The 20,919-nt window shown below is 53.6% G+C and overlaps 8 protein-coding genes across 8 annotated transcripts; 3 read left to right on the top strand and 5 right to left on the bottom strand.

The window, feature by feature from the left end:
• Positions 1-195: 195 nt before the first annotated feature.
• Positions 196-2,727, bottom strand: KRP23_7168 (uncharacterized protein; the record flags this gene model as incomplete). The annotated part of the gene is made up of 2 exons (XM_067892448.1): positions 196-2,584; positions 2,708-2,727. The coding sequence occupies 2 exons, from the start codon at positions 2,725-2,727 to the stop codon at positions 196-198; spliced, it is 2,409 nt and encodes an 802-aa protein (XP_067744327.1).
• A 265-nt stretch (positions 2,728-2,992) lies between these two features.
• Positions 2,993-4,915, bottom strand: KRP23_7167 (uncharacterized protein; the record flags this gene model as incomplete). The annotated part of the gene is made up of 1 exon (XM_067892447.1): positions 2,993-4,915. The coding sequence occupies one exon, from the start codon at positions 4,913-4,915 to the stop codon at positions 2,993-2,995; it is 1,923 nt and encodes a 640-aa protein (XP_067744326.1).
• Positions 4,916-7,972: 3,057 nt separating this feature from the next.
• KRP23_7166 (Anaphase-promoting complex subunit 10) lies at positions 7,973-8,675 on the top strand (the record flags this gene model as incomplete). Its single annotated transcript, XM_067892446.1, has 3 exons — positions 7,973-8,084; positions 8,155-8,408; positions 8,502-8,675. 3 exons carry the CDS (start codon positions 7,973-7,975, stop codon positions 8,673-8,675), a joined length of 540 nt encoding a protein of 179 aa, XP_067744325.1.
• Positions 8,676-8,872: 197 nt separating this feature from the next.
• On the bottom strand, positions 8,873-9,140 carry KRP23_7165 (uncharacterized protein; the record flags this gene model as incomplete). The annotated part of the gene is made up of 2 exons (XM_067892445.1): positions 8,873-8,924; positions 8,992-9,140. The coding sequence occupies 2 exons, from the start codon at positions 9,138-9,140 to the stop codon at positions 8,873-8,875; spliced, it is 201 nt and encodes a 66-aa protein (XP_067744324.1).
• Positions 9,141-9,328: 188 nt separating this feature from the next.
• KRP23_7164 (Serine/threonine-protein kinase rio1) lies at positions 9,329-10,750 on the top strand (the record flags this gene model as incomplete). Its single annotated transcript, XM_067892444.1, has 1 exon — positions 9,329-10,750. The coding sequence occupies one exon, from the start codon at positions 9,329-9,331 to the stop codon at positions 10,748-10,750; it is 1,422 nt and encodes a 473-aa protein (XP_067744323.1).
• Positions 10,751-11,876: 1,126 nt separating this feature from the next.
• Positions 11,877-13,530, bottom strand: KRP23_7163 (uncharacterized protein; the record flags this gene model as incomplete). The annotated part of the gene is made up of 9 exons (XM_067892442.1): positions 11,877-12,020; positions 12,096-12,246; positions 12,318-12,475; positions 12,544-12,624; positions 12,694-12,783; positions 12,860-12,919; positions 13,007-13,117; positions 13,201-13,320; positions 13,435-13,530. The coding sequence occupies 9 exons, from the start codon at positions 13,528-13,530 to the stop codon at positions 11,877-11,879; spliced, it is 1,011 nt and encodes a 336-aa protein (XP_067744322.1).
• A 554-nt stretch (positions 13,531-14,084) lies between these two features.
• KRP23_7162 (Protein FAM227B) lies at positions 14,085-15,975 on the bottom strand (the record flags this gene model as incomplete). The annotated part of the gene is made up of 4 exons (XM_067892441.1): positions 14,085-14,328; positions 14,399-15,513; positions 15,573-15,778; positions 15,843-15,975. 4 exons carry the CDS (start codon positions 15,973-15,975, stop codon positions 14,085-14,087), a joined length of 1,698 nt encoding a protein of 565 aa, XP_067744321.1.
• Positions 15,976-16,416: 441 nt separating this feature from the next.
• KRP23_7161 (Tubulin-specific chaperone D) lies at positions 16,417-20,883 on the top strand (the record flags this gene model as incomplete). The annotated part of the gene is made up of 6 exons (XM_067892440.1): positions 16,417-16,596; positions 16,661-19,642; positions 19,707-20,471; positions 20,545-20,592; positions 20,655-20,725; positions 20,802-20,883. 6 exons carry the CDS (start codon positions 16,417-16,419, stop codon positions 20,881-20,883), a joined length of 4,128 nt encoding a protein of 1,375 aa, XP_067744320.1.
• Positions 20,884-20,919: the final 36 nt, after the last annotated feature.

The raw sequence follows: 20,919 nt of genomic DNA, 5'->3' as shown, positions 1-20,919 counted from the left end.
CCATGATGTGATGGACTCCATCCGTACACAAAGGCGGATGATCAACTCGTTCATAGGATAATGCATTTCATGTGGTTTGGGAATGCCTACTTCGTGTTCGGAAACATGCCGTAAAAAGGAACAGGAGCAAGCGAGTGACATAACAACCAGTCATTACATTTACCGCCAGCACTACAATGGCCACAGCACCACTTCTTAGAAACCCAGGGTGGCGCGCCCATAAAATTGCTCGTCTTCTTCTGGCAAGGCGTCTTCCAGTCCATCCAGGTTGAACTCCTTCGCTTGCTTGCTGTCGTTGCGGGTGAGTGCCCGCTTGTCCGGGTCGCCACCACGTGTTGATGTTGCTCGAGGTGGAGGCAGCGGCGGGGCGGCGGCATTCAGTAAATAGGCATTCGCAGCGCGCAGAGTTTTCACCCAGCTGTTCAGCTCCTGCGGACTATTAGTGAAGAAATGCGACTGCTGCTCATCCGTACACAGCACAAACTCTTTGCCGTGCCTCATGTCCTCGCAGACAACCTCGAAACTCTTTTCGGCCAGGTTGATCTCACCACGCACGACTGAGTCGCCACGACGCTTGTAATATTTGAGGAAACCGTCAGCCGTGATCACACACCATCGCTCGCGAGCACCACGCATCGTCTTCATGCCGCTAATGAGACCTCGGTCGGCCCACTCCGTCGGGCCCTTATCCAAGAAACCACTCAGCATCGGCATCTTTCCTCGCGAACTACCAGGGGTAGCCGATGTGTCGGCGCTCGTGTTCGCAGAAGGGCTCGAGTTGTCGTTGCCAATCGATCCTGAACGCTTCGACTTCTTCGAGGACAAGGACGACTGCTGCCGGCTGCTTTCAGTTGTTGACTCGGTTGATTTCTTGGGGTTGCGAGTCGACTCGGATGATGCCGGTTTACTCTGCCCTGTTTTAAGCCGGTGCAGCTCGTCCTGCGCTTCCTTAAGCTCATCCTTAATTTTCTGGCGCCGCCGTTGGCACTCTTTCGCCAGCTTATGGTCACCCGATTGAGCTGCCTTGGATAGAGTGTCCACCACAGAGCGCTGCTTCTTACGTAACTCCAAGATCTTTGCTTCAAGATCAGCAAACTCCGACTTGGGCTTGCTAGCACTGTTGCTGGTGCTGCTACTCTTTTCGTTACCACCACTCGAGCTAAGAGCATTCTTTTCCTTGCCATCGTCTTGTGACCGACGAGATGATGACGCCGACGATGTTGAAGAGCTGAGACTTGGCTCCTCGTTACCCAGACTCGCGTAATGCTTGATAAGCTGCTCCATTTCCTTCTGCACCTTATTGGCCTTGCGCTGTTCCTTGTTCAGTTCGTCCTCCAGTCCGCGTCTCTTTTTCTTCAGTGTCGACAGCTGCTCCTTTGGCGGGGCCGTGGGTTCGATACCAAAGATATCCTCTTCGGGCACGCGATCCTCTTCTTCATCCTTGCTATTGTCCACTTTGGCTAGCTGCTTCTCCAGTTCATCTAATTTGGCCTGCAGCCCATCCCGCTCTTTTCGCAATCGCTTGTTACCAGAACTCATTTTTGAAATGTCTTCGTTCAGCTCTGTGTTGCGCTTAGCCAGTTCATTGGCCCGCACGAGCTCAGGGTTCTCCATTGCATAGCTTGCCTGCAGCTTGAGGTTCTCCATCATGACTTCGTATTTGTCCTTGTCGCTCTTCAGCACCTCATTCTCTTTCCGCAGCTCCATCCGTCTTGCGTTCAACACGTCAAACTCACTCGACACAGTACTCCACTTGTGTTGCATGCAGGTCAGCGAGCGAAGCAGCTTTTTGTTCTCAATCGTCCACATTTCGGTGTGCAACTCTCCCGTCACCAGCACACGCGTGAACTCCTGCTTCTGCTGCATATAGGCGGACGAGTGTCCATACCCTGGAGCGGCTGGGTCATTGACGGCGGCATTATTGCGCTCCCCATCAGATTTGCGTCCTCCATTCTCCTCCACCGTCCCCTTGTGGACATCTGCAAATTTGATACGAACAGGGCGGGACGCGCTCTTCAACTTGCCCACCACCTCCTTGTACGTGAGCCCGGCCAGTGACACATCTTCGATGCTAATGACGCGCATGCCAATGGTCAGGCGTTTGTGCGGCTTGACACTCCAGTTATGAAGTTCTGCAGGTCCCGCCTTGCCGTTGATTTTCGGGAGGTCGTCCACTTCAGCCTGGAACTGAGGGTACAGGATAGTCTCCATTTGGTGGACCTCTCGGAGACTCACACCCAGTCTTCCTTCCTGGAAGCAAATCTCCACCTCGCTCAGCCAGTTGAACGTCTTTTTTATCTTGGCCTTGGACGCGTTCATGGGTGGCGGCACCCACTGCGTTTTGCCAGCGGGAGAGATGAAGTAATAACGACCTTTCTGGGACTTGCTCTCTTTGCGCGTCCACCCCGGAGGCATTTTGTCCTCTCCCTCGGGCGTGGTGCTGCCTGTGCTACGTCGACTGCCGCGGCTTCCGCGACTCCCGCGACTGCTGTTGAGCGGCGTGGCATTGGCCGAACTCGTAGTAGTCGTCGTCGTAGTCGTAGTGCTACTCCCTTTGTCGCTGTTGGACATGGTGCTGTTGTGTCTGCAAAAAGCAAATGGCACGTGCAAAACAAGCACGCAAAAGTGCAAACTTCAGTGTGCCATCCTCCTGCTCGTTGCAACTGCGGCCCCCTTAGCGCAACTAAAATCAGGTTGCAAGACTTACCTCCATAGCTGCTTCTTCATGGCCACAAAGCCGAGCTCCCCCGCAGTCTATAGCGGCGCAGACAGCGTCGCCTCCCTCTCTCTCTCTCTGTCGTCGACCGCGCAGCTTCCTCCTCACCGCAGATCGCGCCGTCGCGTCGGCAGCTCTGTTCCTTTCTCTCGCGCTCGTAAATGGCAAAGCCCCCCTAAAACCAGCTAGGACCGCGACTGTATTACTAAGTACGACATTTATTACCCAATCAACAACAACTGATAAATCTGATGCAATCTCATCAGTCGCGCAACTTCAGTAATAACCTTGAAGCTGTCGCTCAAAGGACGGCGCTCGAGAACGTTTCCGCGGCGAAAAGTCCTCAGCGACGTCTGTGGACCGGTAGACGCTGCGTGAGCGGTTCAGACGCGGGCCGTGCGACGAGATGCGGTCTTCCACCCTCTGGAACACGCTGTGCGAGCGTTTGCGGTAGTCGGGGGCGGCACTGGACGCGCTGGCACTCTGCTGGTCGCTGCGGAACGCATAGGATGGGGGTTGGCTGGGCAGCGGTACAAACTCTTGCTGCTGCGAGTTGTAGATGCGCCCCACACTCTCCATCACTTCGTAGTCGCGGTGGCTCCGCGGCGTGGACGCCGACGCGCCGTAGCTGGCACGCGCGCGGTTCTCCTCGTCGATGTAGGACTCCAAACATTTGACCATGAACTCGTTCCTGTCGATCGTCACGGCGCACGAGAACTTCTTGTGCAGGTCGTGCGTCGTGCCATTTTCAATGTCGGCCTTCAGGTACCAGCAACGCTTCATGTGGTGGCCCACTTTGAGGCAGTAAAAGCAGGACACCGGGCCGCTCTTGTTGCTGTCGAAGCGATCGTAGCTGTCGTACTTCTTCTCGTATCGGTTGCGCGACGTGCGTGGAGACTTGTCGTACCGGTCGTGGGACCCGTACTTGCTGTATCCCCTCACAGACTCGTACTTGCTGTTCTTGCCGTATGACTCGCGCTTGTCGTAGCCGTCGTTCTCCTCACGGCTCTTCTCGTGAATTCCCTTTTCCTCGGGGGGCTTCGAAGTCCGAGGGGTGGTCGCTATATCCGATCGTTCAGTGGGAGACTTCTTTGCTGTGTTCAACGATCGACTCGCTCGAGCTTTGTTCGTCTCTGAAGAAGAAGATAACTCTCCACTGGTCAAATCCACCGTGTTGTTTGCTTCTGCCATCACATTAATGGTCGGTGGAACCGACTTACTTGGTTTTGTTGCTGTCTCGGAGACTTTCGGCACCTCGGCAGCTCGCCTTTCGGCAGGCTTGCTCGCATGCTTCTCCACCACCTTGTCAACAGCATTGTCCACTGCAGTCTCAACAAAATTGGCCGCAGGTCGGGTAACAGGCTGCACAGAAGCCGCCGATTTATCTGGCAACAAATTAGTGTGTGTGTCAACCGAGCTGCTGGTTGAACCGTTGGCCAGCCTCGATGCTGTAGGAGTTGGAGCGTTTGCTGCCTCTGTCTCTGCCTGCATGCGTTCACGTGTAGCGATCACTTTGTCCACGAGCTCTGGATACGGCACAAAAGGCCGAACTCCTCTCCACGACTCCACCATCGGTCTCCACGCACTCGGCAGCGTCTGCACGAGCGAAACAGACCGGAACCCGTCCGTAAGATCTATCCCCGTCGCCAGCGCGTACTGCTGCATGAGCATTTCCCAACGCGTGACGAACTCCCTCACGGGTTCTCCCTTCTTGTCCCCAAGTCGAATGTGATGCAGCACACGGTGCATCTCGTACACGTCGTGGGCTCCAGGGTTGCTGCGGTTGCCGTACAGCGCACAGAGCATCTTCCAGCTGTCGTAAATATTCTTGTTCAGGATCGCGCACTCGACGTCGGGGTGCAGGAAGCGCTGCAAGATGCTCTTGGCCTCGGCGCTTTCCCCCAGGACGTCCCAGCGACTGAGTCGCCCCTGCTGATTGGCAGCAGCTCCCTGCCGTCCGCACGAAGGAGTTTCTTCCTTGACAACCGACTGCTGCATGTCGTCGTCCACATGGATGACGGGATATCGCGGCGGCACCTGCTCCCCGTTGAAGCTGAAGGACTGGCTGCCGTCGTAGCCGCGCACCAGGACGTAGCCCAGCAGGTGGTAGCGCATGAGCTCGTTCTCCACGCGCGCGCGCCACACGCGGAAGTCCGTCGTGCCGTCGAACACGCGCACGCTGCTGCTTCCTGTCTCCATCGTCTGCTGCAGCTTGGACGTGTGTGTGAGGGGCTGCCGTTTCCTGCTTAGCCCACTGGTCGCGCGACGCACCGGCGAAAGTGCTCAATCTATGTGACAGAAATGGAAGTCCGACTAATTGTCCCCAGCAACGTCAACACCGCACAGTTCTGCGCGATTCCATTGCTGATGTCACCCGAGCAGGACGTGAAAGCACTGATGTCATCAGTGTAGGCTAATCGAAAGTAAGAAATGGACTACCACAACACAACACTTTTGCAAGCCAAGCTCTTATTAATACTAGTACCTGATACGAGCTCCTCCTTCTCCCCTGATTGCTTGGCGTCATTTTCGCGGAGCACCGCCTAGACAAATATAGTCAATTCGGCAGCACAGCAACTGTTAGATACATGCAATCACCCTTAAAACACGACACGATACCCGCTTTCAGCACCATGTCCAGCGCATAAACCAGGGGGTTGACATCCTTTGCTGGATCCGTGAATGCCTCCTTCAGTAAATTTGTCTCGATCTCTTTCACTAGTTTGACACAAACTGTAAACGGCTGCGCTTTTCCCTTTGAGACTCCCAAAAGATCCGTGCCGTAGCTGTTCCTGGCGGTCGAACGAACGGTGAATACTTCACCTTCGACAGAAACGGAAACGCGGAAGGGGCGTAAAGTGCATTGGCACCATCGTAAGCAACAGGGATTCCACCAAAAGAATCTGCATGCTGCTGGATGGCATCTCGGACGACCTGCCGTAGCAGTGGCCTCACGAAGTGCCGACCACCAAATCGCTGGGGGTTGCTTCCACTCTCAGCTGACGAGTCTCCGCCAACCGCAACTGTAACATGGTATTGAAAAACGCGCAAACACTTGGCAGTATCCAACGAGACTTGATAAAAAATAGCCGAGAGGCTCTGTGAGTCGCCACTGCTGCCAGGTCTACTGCAAAACGCCACATTTTCACACAGAAATGGATCCGTGTCAGACGTCTGAAGTGGCTGGCTGATGCCACTCCACTCACCATCGGCTGCTTCAGTATCTGGTGAAAAGGGTGGACGGAGCGTTGCAGCCTGCCACTGACGATTATTTAGGCGAGCTCGTGCATCACTACTAGGTCTTGGAGAATGTCCTCGAACCCGACGATCGCATGGCACTCCGTGACGTGATCGTGAGCGGCTTCGAGGTGTTTTTTTTTTTTTTACCATCATTGCGGTAGTTTGTTGCATCAGGACGTTGGTGTGGTCGTGAGCGGCTACGCGATCTGGACTGCCAACATGGATAACCACCACTCTGAGAACGAGGTCGTGAACGACTGCGTGTCGAACGTGCGCGATCACGCTCCACATGACGACGCTGTCGTGAGCGGCTTCGGGCCGAGCACCGCCGATCGTCTTCATGGAGGTCGTAATCGTAAACAACCTCCAGGTGGTGGCCTGCTTCACTGCGGTCGTAATAGATCTCATCACTCAGAAGTCTCCGGTCTCTTTCACGATGTGGGGTTGTGGAGGTATTGCTGCGAGAACGACTTCCTGAGCGATCGCGTTAGTTATCGTACCATCGGCGAGGACGTACGTTGCGCGACCATGTCTGCTCACTTGAAGAACGCGATTGGTAGCGACGGAGAGAGCTGCGGGTGTGGCTGCGCCCACGGCTGCCATAATTGTAGTCTCCCATCTTGGTTTCTGGTCTGGCTCAAAAGCGCAAATGGCAAGTAGCTTCTCACTGCCCAGGTGCGACGAGGTCGCATCTCAGTATATTCTAACGGTGCACAGGCAATTTGGCTCCACCCACGAGTGCACTATCGATCCCGTCTTACTACGTGCTGATTGGGTTCAACGGCGCGGTGGCAGCATTGCAGCAGCAACGGCCAATGCAACTGGATTGCGGGTATGTCCGGAAGTACTGCGGGATCAGGATCTGGGCCTGTAGTTGGTGACGTTGGTTCCCAGTCTGCGTCGGGGTCAGTTGTCGGTGGTACGATTATCCCTGCTAGCACGTCGGGGTCAGCAACCAAGCCTCCAATGCCCAGTACGCCACGCTCAAGTGCCCGTCCTCGCTCTGACATGCCATCGGCTACTCCTGGAAATGGCGGAGCAGGGGCTCCAACCCTTTCGACAGATGTTGCAGTGCTCGCAGCTGGGGTTGCTGGGCTCCTTTGAGGTTTTACCAGACTTGTAGCGTGATCTGTTTATCGACCTGCACAATTGATGCGAGTGGCATACCCGCATCGTGTGAAATCCAGCCTGGACTCGCATTGCTTCTTCACCTCTGACACCTACAATCCAACACATAGACCAAATGGCGCCTTTACAAGACCCCACACGATCCGTTCCTCGTACCGGTATCACAATCAGCACCGTCATCGAGTTCACGTGGACTGACTGCATTTATATGTCAACTTTGACTGAATGGCCGCATTCGAGAGCTGAATCTTGCGGAACTTGGCGAGCGTTTCAGCATGACAGCTACAGGAGGCGACGGACCGCCCGTCGCCATAGGATTCATGGCCAACACGGCCTGTGTAGACAACGAGAATGTGGCCACGCGGGTTGAAACAGGGCGCTCTGCCGCTCCTGCGCCTTCATTTGTTCATTAGAAAGCATCGCAAGTGACGGGCACGGCGGCTCAGCAGCAGGCTCAATGTACTGGAACCTGCTCTCCTGTTCGTCCTCCTGCTGTTGCCTGGCCTTGCGCGCGTTGGACACGTGCTGCTCCAGCATCTTGGACTGCAGCATAGCACCAGCGTAACCCTTCAGTGCGCCAACGAGTTAATGCCCTTGTTTGTACCCAGAGGACCATGTACCCGCGGTTGCTTGGGGGCAGCTACAGACAAGGACAAAGCGGGTACACGCACGTGGAGGAGGGTACTGGTACGGCTGTACCTTGATGGAGGGACCTCGGGACACCGGAGCTGCGGTGGATGAGACGGCGTTGTCCCCGCCCGCCCTCTTGATGGAGATCTAGTCGAGTGTATCTCCCATGACGTACCCCAAAAATGGACTTCAACTTGAATGTTTTTCGAGAGGGCCTATATAACAACATATTTTGCAGTGCTACACTGAACCATTTCTATGGAGCTTCATACGGACGCCGCGCGCGAGGGCCGCCGCGAAGTGGGAGATGACGCGGTATGGTCTCTGTCCTCAGCTAAGCCAGGCAACGGCGTGGACCAACTGCGCGATAGTGCGTGCTTGAGGCATACTTATTGCAAGACAACAGAGGGCTAGCCAACTGATGTCGTTGGGTGTGGCAGACAATATGGACACGTACTGGCAGTCGGACGGCATGCAGCCGCACCTGATCAACATCCAGTTCTCGCGCAAGATGGCCATCAAGGAGGTGGCGCTGTATCTGGACTACAAGCTGGACGAGAGCTACACGCCCAAGAAAATCGCCATCCGCAGCGGTTCCACCGCGCACGACCTCAAGGAGATCCACGTACAGCAGATCGTGGAGCCCAACGGCTGGATCTCCATCCCACTGTACACGGGCGATGGCTCGGAGCAGGTCGGTTCGACAGCGCTGATGCAGCACTAGCAGCGCTGGTAGTCCTGCGCTTTGGAGACAATTGCTGACTGTTGGGGGCTTATGCTTTTGTAGACTCCGCTGCGCACGTTCTTCTTACAGATTGTGCTCCTAGCGATGCACCAGAACGGACGTGACACCCACATCCGACAGGTAAAGATTTACGCCCCGCGCGAGGCGAACGTCCTCGACTGGACCATTCCAGATGCCACCACGCCGCTGTTCGCAGCGTACTCGTGCATCCGTTAGCGTCAGCATCTCCAGCCTTCTCTCTCCGATGCAACCAAACTAGCTGAGCTTTTGCAGCCGCGACCACATCTCGAACAGCGTTGATTAATCTAAAATACGAGGCTCCATCCACCGCAGACGACAACGTCAACAGCGTCGGCTGAATGACCGACTGGATGGATGCCAGACATGTCATGGGATGCAGACGAACGATCTTTTTACTTGGGAGGCGGCTCTCGGTAGTTGGTCTGCTGCGCCGCGTTCTTAAACCTGCAGTTTGGCGGCAGGAACCAGTTAGTGTGCAGCAGCAGTTTGAATTCCGTCTCGCCGCACGTACACTCCGTTGAAAATGCGCGTCATGGACGTGACCTCTTCGTCCGTACGCGCCATCTTCTCCACATTTTGTGCCAGTAGCGCGATTGACGCATGCAGCTCCAGCATCTGCGCCGCCAGGTGCGTGTACATCTCCTCCTTCTCCTCGTCCATCGTTCACTTGTTCCCAATTGTGACGGAACAGTATTTTCAGGACGCAGTTTGTATTATGGGTTCAATTTCGAAGTCAATTTGCTAGGAATCAGATTTTGTGCTCGACACACAAATGTGCCCTCTGTCCCGCAAAAACAAGACGCTGTACTTTTCGTTGGTTGCTGGTCACTTTTCGCAGCAGACCAAACATGAAGCACGAGGACGACTTCCGCCTGTCCAAGGCCGCCGAGAACCAGTTGGCGCGCACGCTGCGCAATGAGGAGAGCGGACGCTCGCGCCACACGGGCCGCGACGACCGCGCCACGACGGAGCAGGTGCTGGACCCACGCACGCGCATGATCCTGTACAAGATGCTGAACCACGGCATCGTGACGGAGATCAACGGCTGCCTGAGCACGGGCAAGGAGGCCAACGTGTACCACGCGCGGCTGCCCGACGGCCGCGAGGGCGCCATCAAGGTGTACAAGACGTCCATCCTGGTCTTCAAGGACCGCGAGAAGTACGTTTCTGGTGAGTTCCGCTTCCGCCACGGCTACTCCAAGAGCAACCCGCGCAAAATGGTCAAGCTCTGGGCCGAGAAGGAGATGCGCAACCTGCGGCGACTGCGAGACTCCGGCATCTTCTGCCCGGCGCCCATCCTGCTGCGCTCCCATGTGCTGCTCATGGACTTCATCGGGCACGATGGTTGGGCGGCTCCGCGCCTCAAAGACGCCAAGATCAGTGACATCCGCTACCGCGAGTGCTATCTCTACTGCATCAAGATGATGCGCGTTATGTACCAGAAGTGTCGCCTCGTGCACGGCGACTTGAGCGAGTACAACATCCTGTACTACCAGACGAAGCTTTTCTTCATCGATGTGTCCCAGTCCGTAGAGCACGAACACCCGAGCGCCAACGATTTCTTGCGAAAGGATTGCCGCAACATCGCCGACTACTTCCGCAAGACGGGCGCGCTAAACCCCATGACCACGCAGGAGCTGTTCGACTTCGTTACGGACCCGCGCATTGCTGACGACGACGTTGATGAACACCTCGAAGCGATTCAGCGCGTAATCGCTGAGCGTCCTGTGGAGCGTACAAACCAGGAGCAGGTGGACGAAGCTGTGTTCATGAGCACGTTCATCCCTCGCTCGCTGGGCGAGGTGTTGCACTCGGAGCGCGAACAACTCGCGTACCAAGCGGGCACCATGGAGAAGGCGTTGGTGACGGCCATCTCCCGTCTCGAAGTTGATCAGGGGACGACGCCTCCTCCAGCCATGCAGGGCACGCGTATCATGGATCTCTTGAACGAGGAGGATGACCAGGAGCTTGGCTCGAGCGACGAGGAAGATGATGACGAGGAAGAAAGTGCCAGTGGTGACGAGTCCAACAGCGAGTATGAGGAGGAAGAAGAAGATTCTCTCTCGGGTAAGGTACCGCTGACAGACGAACAACGGGCGGCGTATCGGCAAGAAAAGCGCGAGGAGCGCGAAAAGCTGAAAGCTTTGGAAAAGCAGAACAAGAAGGCCCGCAAGCAGGAGGTGAGGGAAGAGAAAAAAAGCAAGCGGCAGACGAAAATTCCAAAGCACGTCAAGAAGCGTCACAAGAAGCTTGCACACCAGAAAAAGTAATCTAGCAATAGAGAACGCAGTGGCGTCCATGCTTACCCGTATTGGAAATGTGGTTTGCGTTTGCTTCTTTGGTGTCAAATGCGGATTCGGTAGCTGTCGGTGCAAGAATTCATGCATCAAACAGCAGCGTTGCGGGAGGACAAGGTGCCAAGTAGAACGAACTCCTTCCAGTTATTGGACAGGAGTGCTTGGATGTTGCATTATACGCAGTGAATTGTCGAATAATCGTGGCTGGTGGCGTCCTTGATGCTGGATGGCTTATCAATAATAATAAGACAGCACTTGCGCGTCTATCCTGCCCTGGCTCACGTATTAATCAGCGTCGCTGTCAAGACGTGTTTGCATCCTCGAATGACGGAGAAGAAGCACACTTGAAGTATAAAACCGGGCACATCATCTTTCACCACGACAAAGCAAAACAAGAGACGCGTGATAACACAGTTTGACTCACTGCAGACCACCATACCTTTTCACCGGAAGCGATCTTGACCCCATCTCGAATCTTCTGCCATGCTGAGGGAAGAATTGCCGTCAGCATTGTAGTCACACAGCCTTCGCCAGCTCCAGGCTTCGCTGATCAAACGGGTAACATTTGGCGCGCATCATCCTTTTGCTGGCAATGAACGCGATGAGTATGAACGATGAGGGTGTAGCGGCTGCAGTCATCCACCCACTTCAATCGGATCGAGTTCGCCATTCCTTTGTCAGTGTCAGAGTCCCTGACTTTATCTAAGTCAAGGCAGCGAAGTTGTCTCGCTTTTCTAATCCCATCGTGTTTGAATGCGTTGTCCTCAGCGTTTGATATCTCCAACTCAATCTCTTAAATAGCTCGTGACGTTCTCAACCAAATCCGCTGTTTCATAATAAACCTCGCACTGCCACTTGTGGCCGTGTGACCTAGAAACACAAACCCGTTAGTGAAGCAAACCTTGAAACCTTAGCCAACTTTACTCACGTGGGTTTGAGCCAGTCTCATCGTTGCCATGGAGCTCAGTGCTACAGCTCTAGTGCACAGAGAAGTCGCAGCCAACAACTGTGCCGCCGGCGGGCGGCGAAAAGTTAAATAACGAGCTGCAAGAATGAACTTGCTAGATTGTTGAGACCCGTTTCTACTTTGTAAAAGCTACTATTCTTCCGCGTCATCAATCGCAGGAGAGCCCACACCTTCTTCCTTCTGGTAGTTCTGGGGTTGCTGCTGCAACAGATCCGTGCGTGTGGAGTGACCACCACGCAGCATTTGGGCAGCCCAGCGACCAATTTTGCGACGGCGCTGGTGATACACAAAGCAGCAGGTTAGTAAACGCACTCGCAAGTATTGCGAACAAAATCTTCCATGGAGACGTACATGGATGTAGACCGTAGCAGTTCCCCAGCTCATAATGAAGTTGAGGCTCTTGACAACTTCGAACAACCCCGTACGCAGTACATGCGTCGTCGAGATGAAGAATGCGCCCTGCTTGAGCTTTTCGGCCGCCAGAGAAATCTGCGTCCATTCCCTGTCAACGACAGAAAATCTTGTCAATTCAACACCCTTTGCCCCTCTTCATGATGGCTTAAGCATTCGTACTTGTCATCGAAGCACGTGCCGTGACAGAACACAACGTCGCCATCCTCCCACTTGGTTGTCAGCAGACTGCCTGTAATGAAGTCGATGTCTGTTTTAAACAGCGGGGTCTTGAGCTTCTCTAAAGCTGCCTTGCGCTTCTCAGCACAGTGCACCAGAGGCTGCATGCAACAACAGTTCAATCAGAATCGAACAACACACGGATTCCACTTTGCGCCCATTAGCCCACCTCCAGTAGCTCAATTCCGATGGCCTGTTCGAACGGATGCACCAAACTCGCTGCGATCACTGCCTTGCCGGTACCGGATCCCTAGCAGTTCAAACACCCAATTAGTTGTGCTTGTAAGCACCGCGACGCGCACTCGCTGCAGCAACGCACCAGATCATAGAAGATAGACAACTCCGGCAGCGACGGAGCTACCCAGCGGATGATGTCAGCAAAGGGAAAGAACACGACCTCGCCGTAGATCTACAGCACCAAGTAACGTCGGTTTGTGAGCCTTAACACTACAACCGGTACGGTAGAGTTGGTCAGAGTAACCTACGTAGGAAGACTTGATGAGGCTCGAACTTTTGCGCGCCTCGCTCGACAGTTCCTTCGCGTACTGTACGAACCAACACCCACACACCATCATTATGTCAACCGTTGATAGTTACTGGTAAAGCAGAGTGGCAATATCAATGTGACGAACCTCCGCTCCGTACCCACGGAACACGCGCTCGAACACCGCAAAGGGCTTCTCAAAGATCATGCCCAGCACAAAGTCCGACACTTTCAGCTCTGCTATCTCTTCACGAGTCACCTGACAGGTACCACACGCTCCAATTAGTATAACCGGACACTAATATCGGCAGTACCAGCCTCACAGCACAGCAGACGACTTACATCCGGCACAAGCTTCTTCATGTCCTGCAGCGCACCGCTGCCTCGGAGCAGCGCCACACCTTCAGCCGAGCGCAACAGCGTCTCCACTTGGTCACGAGCCTCCAGCGCCTTCTTCTCCGCCTGCAGTCAATGAAACAGCATCCGCAACAGTCGCTTAGTCATTAACACACTAGTCGAGGCTGTTCTGAGCCCCCGAAGAGAGCAGTGAGCAGCAAAATTGCTCGACTATCGGACCTGCTGCCATGTCTCGTCGCTCGGCTCGTAGTCACGCAGCCGCGGGGCTAGACGCCTGAGCTCCGCCACCATCACCTCCAGATTCGCCGCCGCCATCTTCGATTCTTCTCGCGTGTCAAGAGATCCAATCAGTGATTGGTAAAAAGTTGGGGGAAAAGAAGAATATAACTGGATGAAACAGCTAGAATAGCGTGTCTGCTGCTACTGACGTACTTGATGGCGTGGACGCTGACGACGTTGGCATCGAGTGGCCCGAGCACGAAATGTACTTCTTGCTTCGGCCTGTGTGGATGAATGCGCTGACGGAGGCCCCCACGACTGGTTCTAGCACGAGTAGAACCTGCGCTTGTCAACACTAGGTCGAACCTCCATGTTGCCCTTGCGCATCTCGAGACTCATCATTCTTCATGGATTCCATTGTCGGCTGACTATCGCACAATTAGCCCCAACAATTGCAGCGAAACAAATGTGTGAGAGCGCTGAGTTCCCTCTAGTGTATCACTAACCTAACGTAAAAGTGTAAGCAGACCACGACACAGCAAAAGACAGGTGGTATCTGAAAAGCCTTGCCGCTTGGATGCTTACAGGGCTGGGACGGTGGGTTATGTTTGCTTGGGGTCACTGAGTTTTGCTAGTTTCCGTTGGTCCGATTAATTAGGCGCAGCTGCAGACATTGCAGCATCCTCCACTTCACTAGCATGCTTGCGGCTCATGAGAACGGTGCAATATGCCTGTAACGCCTTCTTCCCACTACCCAGTACCAAGTCTCGCGTCTCGTGCAGTGCAGCAATTTCGCGCTTGGTATCACGCTGCTCCTTCTGAATTTCTCTCATGCACTTATCATGCTGTTTCTGTGACTCAGACGCACAACCCTTCTGTGCTTTGCGTCGGTAACTGTATTATGACAAAGTGAACAGTTTAGTGTCGAAGACGTCTCCCAAAGCAAGCGGCTCAAGATACTTACAACTTGTGGAAAGTCTCTTCGCCACCTACAGCGCAGTCCGCAGCCGGCGTAGTGCGTAAAACGAAGCTGGCTTTCTTCGCGTTCTTGGTTGGTGAATGGAAGTACTGTTTCATGAGAGGACTCAACTGAGCTGAATTGAAAAGTGCGCGCTGTTGGTGACGTCGAAAGCGGTGCGTTGTTCCCAAGCCGTCTTCACCGTCGAGATCGCCATTATACAATGACACTGTCGGAGGTTCAAGAATCTTAGCGATGCTGTTGTCTCCCAGCGCTAACTTACCCAGGTATGAAGGCTCACTAGCTGATTTTGCTAGGGATTGCGAGGTTTGCGGCGAAAGAAGCCTTGGTAGGTGGGAAATGTCACCTACACCAGTTCTAGCTGATCCACCTCCCGCAATTGTACCATCACCGATCGCTCCAGTAGATGCTGAGGCCGATAGCTTGCCCAATGGCTTAATCTTGGCGCCTAAGTCGTCCACAATCTCTTCAGGAAAGTATTGCCGTCTCATGGATTGCACCGATGCTGGGGTCATCTTGAGCCCAAGCAACAGTTGGCACACGAAAAGATAAACATCATTTTTAAACTCGGTCGTGTAGAGGTGGCGGGATCCTGGAAAGAGATAATGAAAGCCCCAGCCAACGCCACTAGCAATAGCGTATGGGTATACACGGAAGAGATAGTCCATGCTTCCGCGTAGCCCGGCTACCATCTTGACATACTTGGTACTGATTTCGTCTGCGAGAGCTTGCTGCTGAGCCAACGAGTCTTTCTGGTAGAAATGACAGAAAACCAGCCAGAATATCTCTTCGAAGAGTGCTCCAGAGAGCTCGGACAGGAGAAAACGCTTGAAGTTTCGCCGGCCGTGGTTAGTGTGTATCCGCTCGAACGTATGCAGCAGGAGCAAGTTGGTGTTCATGTAGATGCTACTTCTCAAATTTGCAGCTCCGACACTGATATTAGCGCCGATATCTCCGTCGTTCATCCTGTACACAAAACTCTCCACCGTGCGAGTAATATGCCCTTCAATGCTTGCTTGCAACTGCTTCTCGATCTGTCCACGCGCATTGCGCCTATTCTCACCCTTCTGGACCTCCATCTTCTTTTTCTTCAGCACTTGCTGGTGAATAGCAATAACACATTAGTGGGGGCATCAGCATCGAAGTCAAGTAAACGTACCATGTGTGCTCGAATCTTCTCGTCTGGCCCAAATAATCGTTCTAGCATGGCTTGATTGCTCGCGAGAGTGGACGACGAGATCGCTCGGCTCTTGGCAGCCGCCGCGCCTCGATTTTCCAGTGTGTCTACGAGTGGAGGGACCATCTTGGAACAGTAGTCCGAGTTGATGCGTAGATCGCACTCAAGCCCGTGCTTCCGGTTGTTGGCTGTGCACATTGCAAAAGGGTAGTTAGTTTTCTAAGGACCAGAGGTGGCGAACGACCTTCGAACCTGTGGTTTGCAGCGAGTTGAGCCTCGCCGAGATGATCCCGATCATTTGAGCCGTTATGGCCTCCTTCTGATGGAGCGACTGCTTGATCTCCAGCTCATCGTCCTCTGTCCACGCTGCACCGCGCTGCGCCATCGCTTGTGTGCAATTGCTCACCAACGTGCGGACACTTGGTTGAGGTCTGTGCACGCTATTTATACGGAATGACGACAACATTACAGACACACCACTCCATTTAATATATGATTGCAGCATGACACTGCAAGAGATGCGTACCTAGTCCAGCCCTGGATCTGTTGCTATTGACTCGGTCAGACACGGCAACTTTCACTTCAACTTGCCTTTCAATCCACCATCATCTTTACCAATCTCGCCACCAACAGGAATGTACCTTTAGCAACGACAATCATTCCTGTTATCTTGCCATTTGTAAATAGCCCAGGTGATCCTCTGCACAAGATCCGCTTGGACGCAACACCGACTGGCCATCGTTCTCCCTCTATATCTCCGTCTGTAGACGCTTCTATCTCCCCGTGCAGGTTGCATCTGACTCCTAAGACGCCAGGCAACGCAGCCATGGTAGCTGACCCGGACGAAAGCGCCCTGGAGGGCGAGAGCTGCAGCGAGAAGCGCTTCTTCGACGAGCGCGAGCAAATGAGCGATCTGCTGCGGAAACTGGTACAAACGCGGCTCCCGACGCCCCAGAGCGACGTGGACCGCGAGTTCCTGGGCGCCCACACCACGGTCACGCAGATTGTACGCTACGCTAGTGCCTCCTTCTGCTCTATTTGACCTAATTTTGTGCTGCTGAACTATTTAGTTGGACAGGTACTTGGAGCAGTCCCATTTGTTGGACCCTTATCTGCACGAAATGCTGGACCCAATTGTGCAGGAGATCAAAAGGGTCATGGCCGAGAGAGTGGACGCAGTGGCCGAGTCTGACGGCGTGGCCTTCCCGTGCCAAATGTATCGCAACCCGAGGCTGCACAAACTGTTCCAGATCGTGTACCACTTATGCAAAGTGCGCGGGTACAAGACGGTGGTGAAGCTGCTGCCTCATGAGGTGAGCGATTTCGAGCCGACGCTGCAACTGCTGCAGTCACAGGACCGAACAGATCACTCGGCGTGGGAAACGCGCTACGTGCTGCTGCTATGGATTTCGATGCTGTGCCTCGTGCCTTTTGATCTCAACACCATCGACTCGTCTTCACCCAGTGCTGCTGACAGTGCCAATGGAACGATCTCCATTGTGTCCAACATTGTCACACTGTGCAAGGATTATCTGAGCGATCCAGGTGCCACGCAGGTCGCTGCGGCGGTGTGCTTGTCGCGACTGCTCAGCCGGCCAGACATGGAGCAGCATTATCTGACGCAGTTCTTGAATTGGGCAAATAGAGAACTTATGGCTGCGTCTGAGGGCAAGGATATGCGCGTGCTGCAGTTTAAAGTGACCGGAATTATGCTCTGCTTGGCGCATATCGCCAAGAACTCGCCACGGGAACAGCATATTGAGGCCAGTCGAATTTACTTTACGACTGTAATGCAGCTCGTGGCCCACCTCACCGAGAACAATGCGCGGTTGGATCGTCCAAGCAGCAGCACTTTGCACCGTAAGCTCAGCGTGAAGCTTGTACAACGTCTGGGGCTGTTGTACTTGCCTCCCAAGGTGCGTTCGTGGCGGTACAGCCGCGGTATGCGGTCGTTAGAGCTTAATATGAAGTCACTAATCATGGCCACCGGCAACACCGCCATTGCGACATCGGGCCATACGCAAGAGGCTCACGACAACGACGATGATGACGATGCATTCGAAGTGGTGGAAGAACTGGAGCAAATAGTTGAGGTTCTTCTCTGTGGGTTGCGGGACAAAGACACAGTCGTGCGGTGGTCAGCTGCCAAGGGAATCGGACGGATCACTGGGCGCCTGCCGTATGAGTTTGCAGACGATATCGTTCAGTCTGTGCTTGAGCTCTTTGTGGCCACGGAGGATGACGGGGCTTGGCATGGAGCAAGTCTGGCACTCGCAGAACTTGCGCGCCGTGGTGTTTTACTGCCTCAACGCCTTCCCGATGCTGTGGACTGTGTGGCTAATGCCTTGAAGTACGATATTCGCAAGGGTACATACAGTATTGGATCTCACGTGCGTGATGCTGCTTGCTATGCTTGTTGGTCGTTTGCACGTGCGTATGAGCCAACTCTGCTTCTGCCGTGGTTGAAGCAAATTCTAGCACCAGCAATGCTGGTAAACTGCGTGTTTGACCGCGAGCTAAACTGTCGTCGCGCTGCATCGGCGGCTTTTCAAGAGAACGTTGGTCGGCAAGGACGCACTAATTTCCCAAACGGTATTGACTTGCTTACCAAAGCAGACTATTTTTCGGTAGCGAATTTACGCCACGCCTATCTGGACGTGAGCATTTTTGTCGCGAAGTATCCGGAATATCGGTACCCGTTACTGGAGCATCTCGTCAGCTCCAAGATTGTTCACTGGGATGTTCAGATTCGCTGTCTTGCTGCTGCTGCGTTGGGCAAGATAGGGGCGTTAGATCCGCCTAATGCAATGACCCGCTTGTTTCCACGCCTTCTGGAATCTGCTCTGTCTCCTGATGCGGAGGTGATCGTTCGACATGGTGCAGTTATGGGTATCGCGGAACTACTCATGTCCTTAGCCCAGGTCCCCGTATTTATTGACGGAGAGCTGCAAAAGAAGGTCAAAATACTGCCCATTGAGATTGACAAGCGGCGTCTGTTTCGTGGACGCGGCGGAGAGATGATCCGCACCGCTGTGTGCAATGTTATTGAAGTGATCTCGAATTCTAGACTGAGCTTGGGTTTTGCTCATGTGAAGAAGTATTTGTCAATGCTTGAAGAGTGCTTTGTGCACCCGACTGAAAGCGTTCGGGATGCTGCAATTGATGCTTTTGGTGCATTTACGGCGCAGTACTGCCCCAAGATATTTGAGAAGGGCAGTCCAGCCCATGTGCAATATATGCAGGCGTTAATACCGCGATTCATCAATTCTGGTATCATGCTTCTGTCCAAGGAAAATGGTGTGTCTGTCGCAGTCCCAAATCCTAATGTGGCCGCACGTCGAGGATTTCTACGTGCTGCGGGGATTGCTGCTAAGGAGCTGATTCAACCATGCCTAAAGGAGATATTCAATGCAGTGATTCGATCGGCAACGCTTCAAACGCGGGTAACAGAAGACGAAGACCCTGGAAGCCGAGTAGCTGCAGTTCAGGCGTTGGTGGACCTAAGTTCTCGACCATCATCTGAGCTTGATTTGGAAGGTATGGAAGATGCTGTAGTCCAGACATTCGTCCAGTGCATACATCAAGATTATCGAGTAGACGAGCGCGGAGATGTCGGGTCCTGGGTTCGCAAAGAAGCTATGCTTGGTCTCGAGAAGCTGCTGCTTGGCGAAAATGTCCACGCGCAGAAACAGCATTTCTGTCTTGCAGGGGTTGTCGCACAAACTGACTATGGCCCAGGGTTGATTATTGATGGCTTATCTGACCGAAAACGCAAAATTGAAGAAATCAGCGGTACAGCTGACTTCAATCCGGTATGCTACGTGAAATTCGAAAGGCCAGCGTTGGGCTACTACTACTTTGGTCCCAGTGGGGTGGGGCTCATTCACTTGAAAAGGCTCTCTATGGCTGAACCAGTGCGAGGTTTGGACAGTGAGGCGCTGTACATCCCTGAGTTGTCAGACCGGACGATTCCCGAAATGCGCTCGAGTTCGAATCAGGCATCTTTGGTGCCATTTGCTCGGCGATTGCCCCCAGACGTCGTAGGCATTATTGTACGTTGTGAAGCGTTTTTACTATTTGCTATTAGCTAATTTCTGCTGGTGTGCTTTGCTGTAGTTTGGAGCCCTGGCGAAGCAACTGGCAGAGAAGTTGGATAGCATGAGAATGACCGCCGGAAACGTATTATTCCGATTCCTTCACTCAACTTCTCCTCGCGTGGACGGGATACCAGACCGATTCCAACTGGAGAAACAGATATTCCCTTCAACGTTGACCGTGAATTGGTCCATGGCACACGATACTTTTCCGTTAGTTGTGAAAATGATGGATATACCGGAGTTTATGGAGGAAGTTGCCGCGGGTCTCGTCGTTAGCGTCGGTGGTTTAACCGAGAGCGTCGTGAAAGCCTCCAAGGGCGCTCTTTTTGGGTGGATGCGCTCGCATTTGCAGTCCAAGGATTTTGGACTGCTTAGTCGGTTCAGCTTTTTCCTAGTGACACTACTGGCGCGCCATCACCAGGACGACCGCGTCACAATCCCCCTCATGAAAACGATGGCGCTGCTGCTGGAGTCGAATTTACTGCGCTTTCTGTTCGAGGAACGTCCAGCAGAAGACGGCAATACTACAGCAACTACAGACTTTGGTGAGCGGCTGTATGGAGTGCTTCGTGACGAGATCCAAAAGTGCACGGCGGTGCCAAAACTTAGTGCTGCCATAGGCGTGCTGATTGGCTTACTCCCAAGCGACCCCAAAACGGAGGCAAAGACTTTGCGAGCCCTTGTGCTGTTCCTCGGTCACAAATTTCCAAAAGTGCGAAAACTGACTGCCGAAAAGCTCTACACGCGGCTGCTTCTTCACGACGAGGTTATCAACGAGGAGAAGGTTATAGTTGTCGATGTGCGTTGCTCTGGGCTAGTGTCGAATTTCTAACTTGTGTTCTCTGTTCAAACTTTAGTATGACACGGTTGTCGAAATCTTGAGTGATACCGCATGGGACGCTTCGGTAAGTCGCAACACGGCCCACTCGAGATGCTGTAGTTTCTAACACCATCATGCATGTTTTAGATTTCACATGTGCGCTCTGCTCGAAAGGAGCTGCTGGAACTTTTGGACATGGAGTTGCCCTCGAAGAAGCTGTACGTTTACCCTTCTTTTGACGCACTCTCAGATACTGGGCTAATGGGCACTATAAACTCAATGGAACTCATCCAGCCCCGCGCCAGTAGAAGAAGCGAGATCAGTAGCGCAGGAAGATGCAAGCTACAAGACTCTCATCAAGGAAATGGGCTATTAGCAAGTTTATCAAAAGAGCATTCATATACTTTGAAGT

Source organism: Phytophthora ramorum (assembly GCF_020800215.1).
Source record: "Phytophthora ramorum isolate Pr-102 chromosome Unknown Phyram_PR-102_s0006, whole genome shotgun sequence".
NCBI lineage: Eukaryota > Oomycota > Peronosporomycetes > Peronosporales > Peronosporaceae > Phytophthora > Phytophthora ramorum.
The sequence above is the reverse complement of the archived record's forward strand: the minus strand, read 5'-3'. Positions and strand labels throughout refer to the sequence as shown.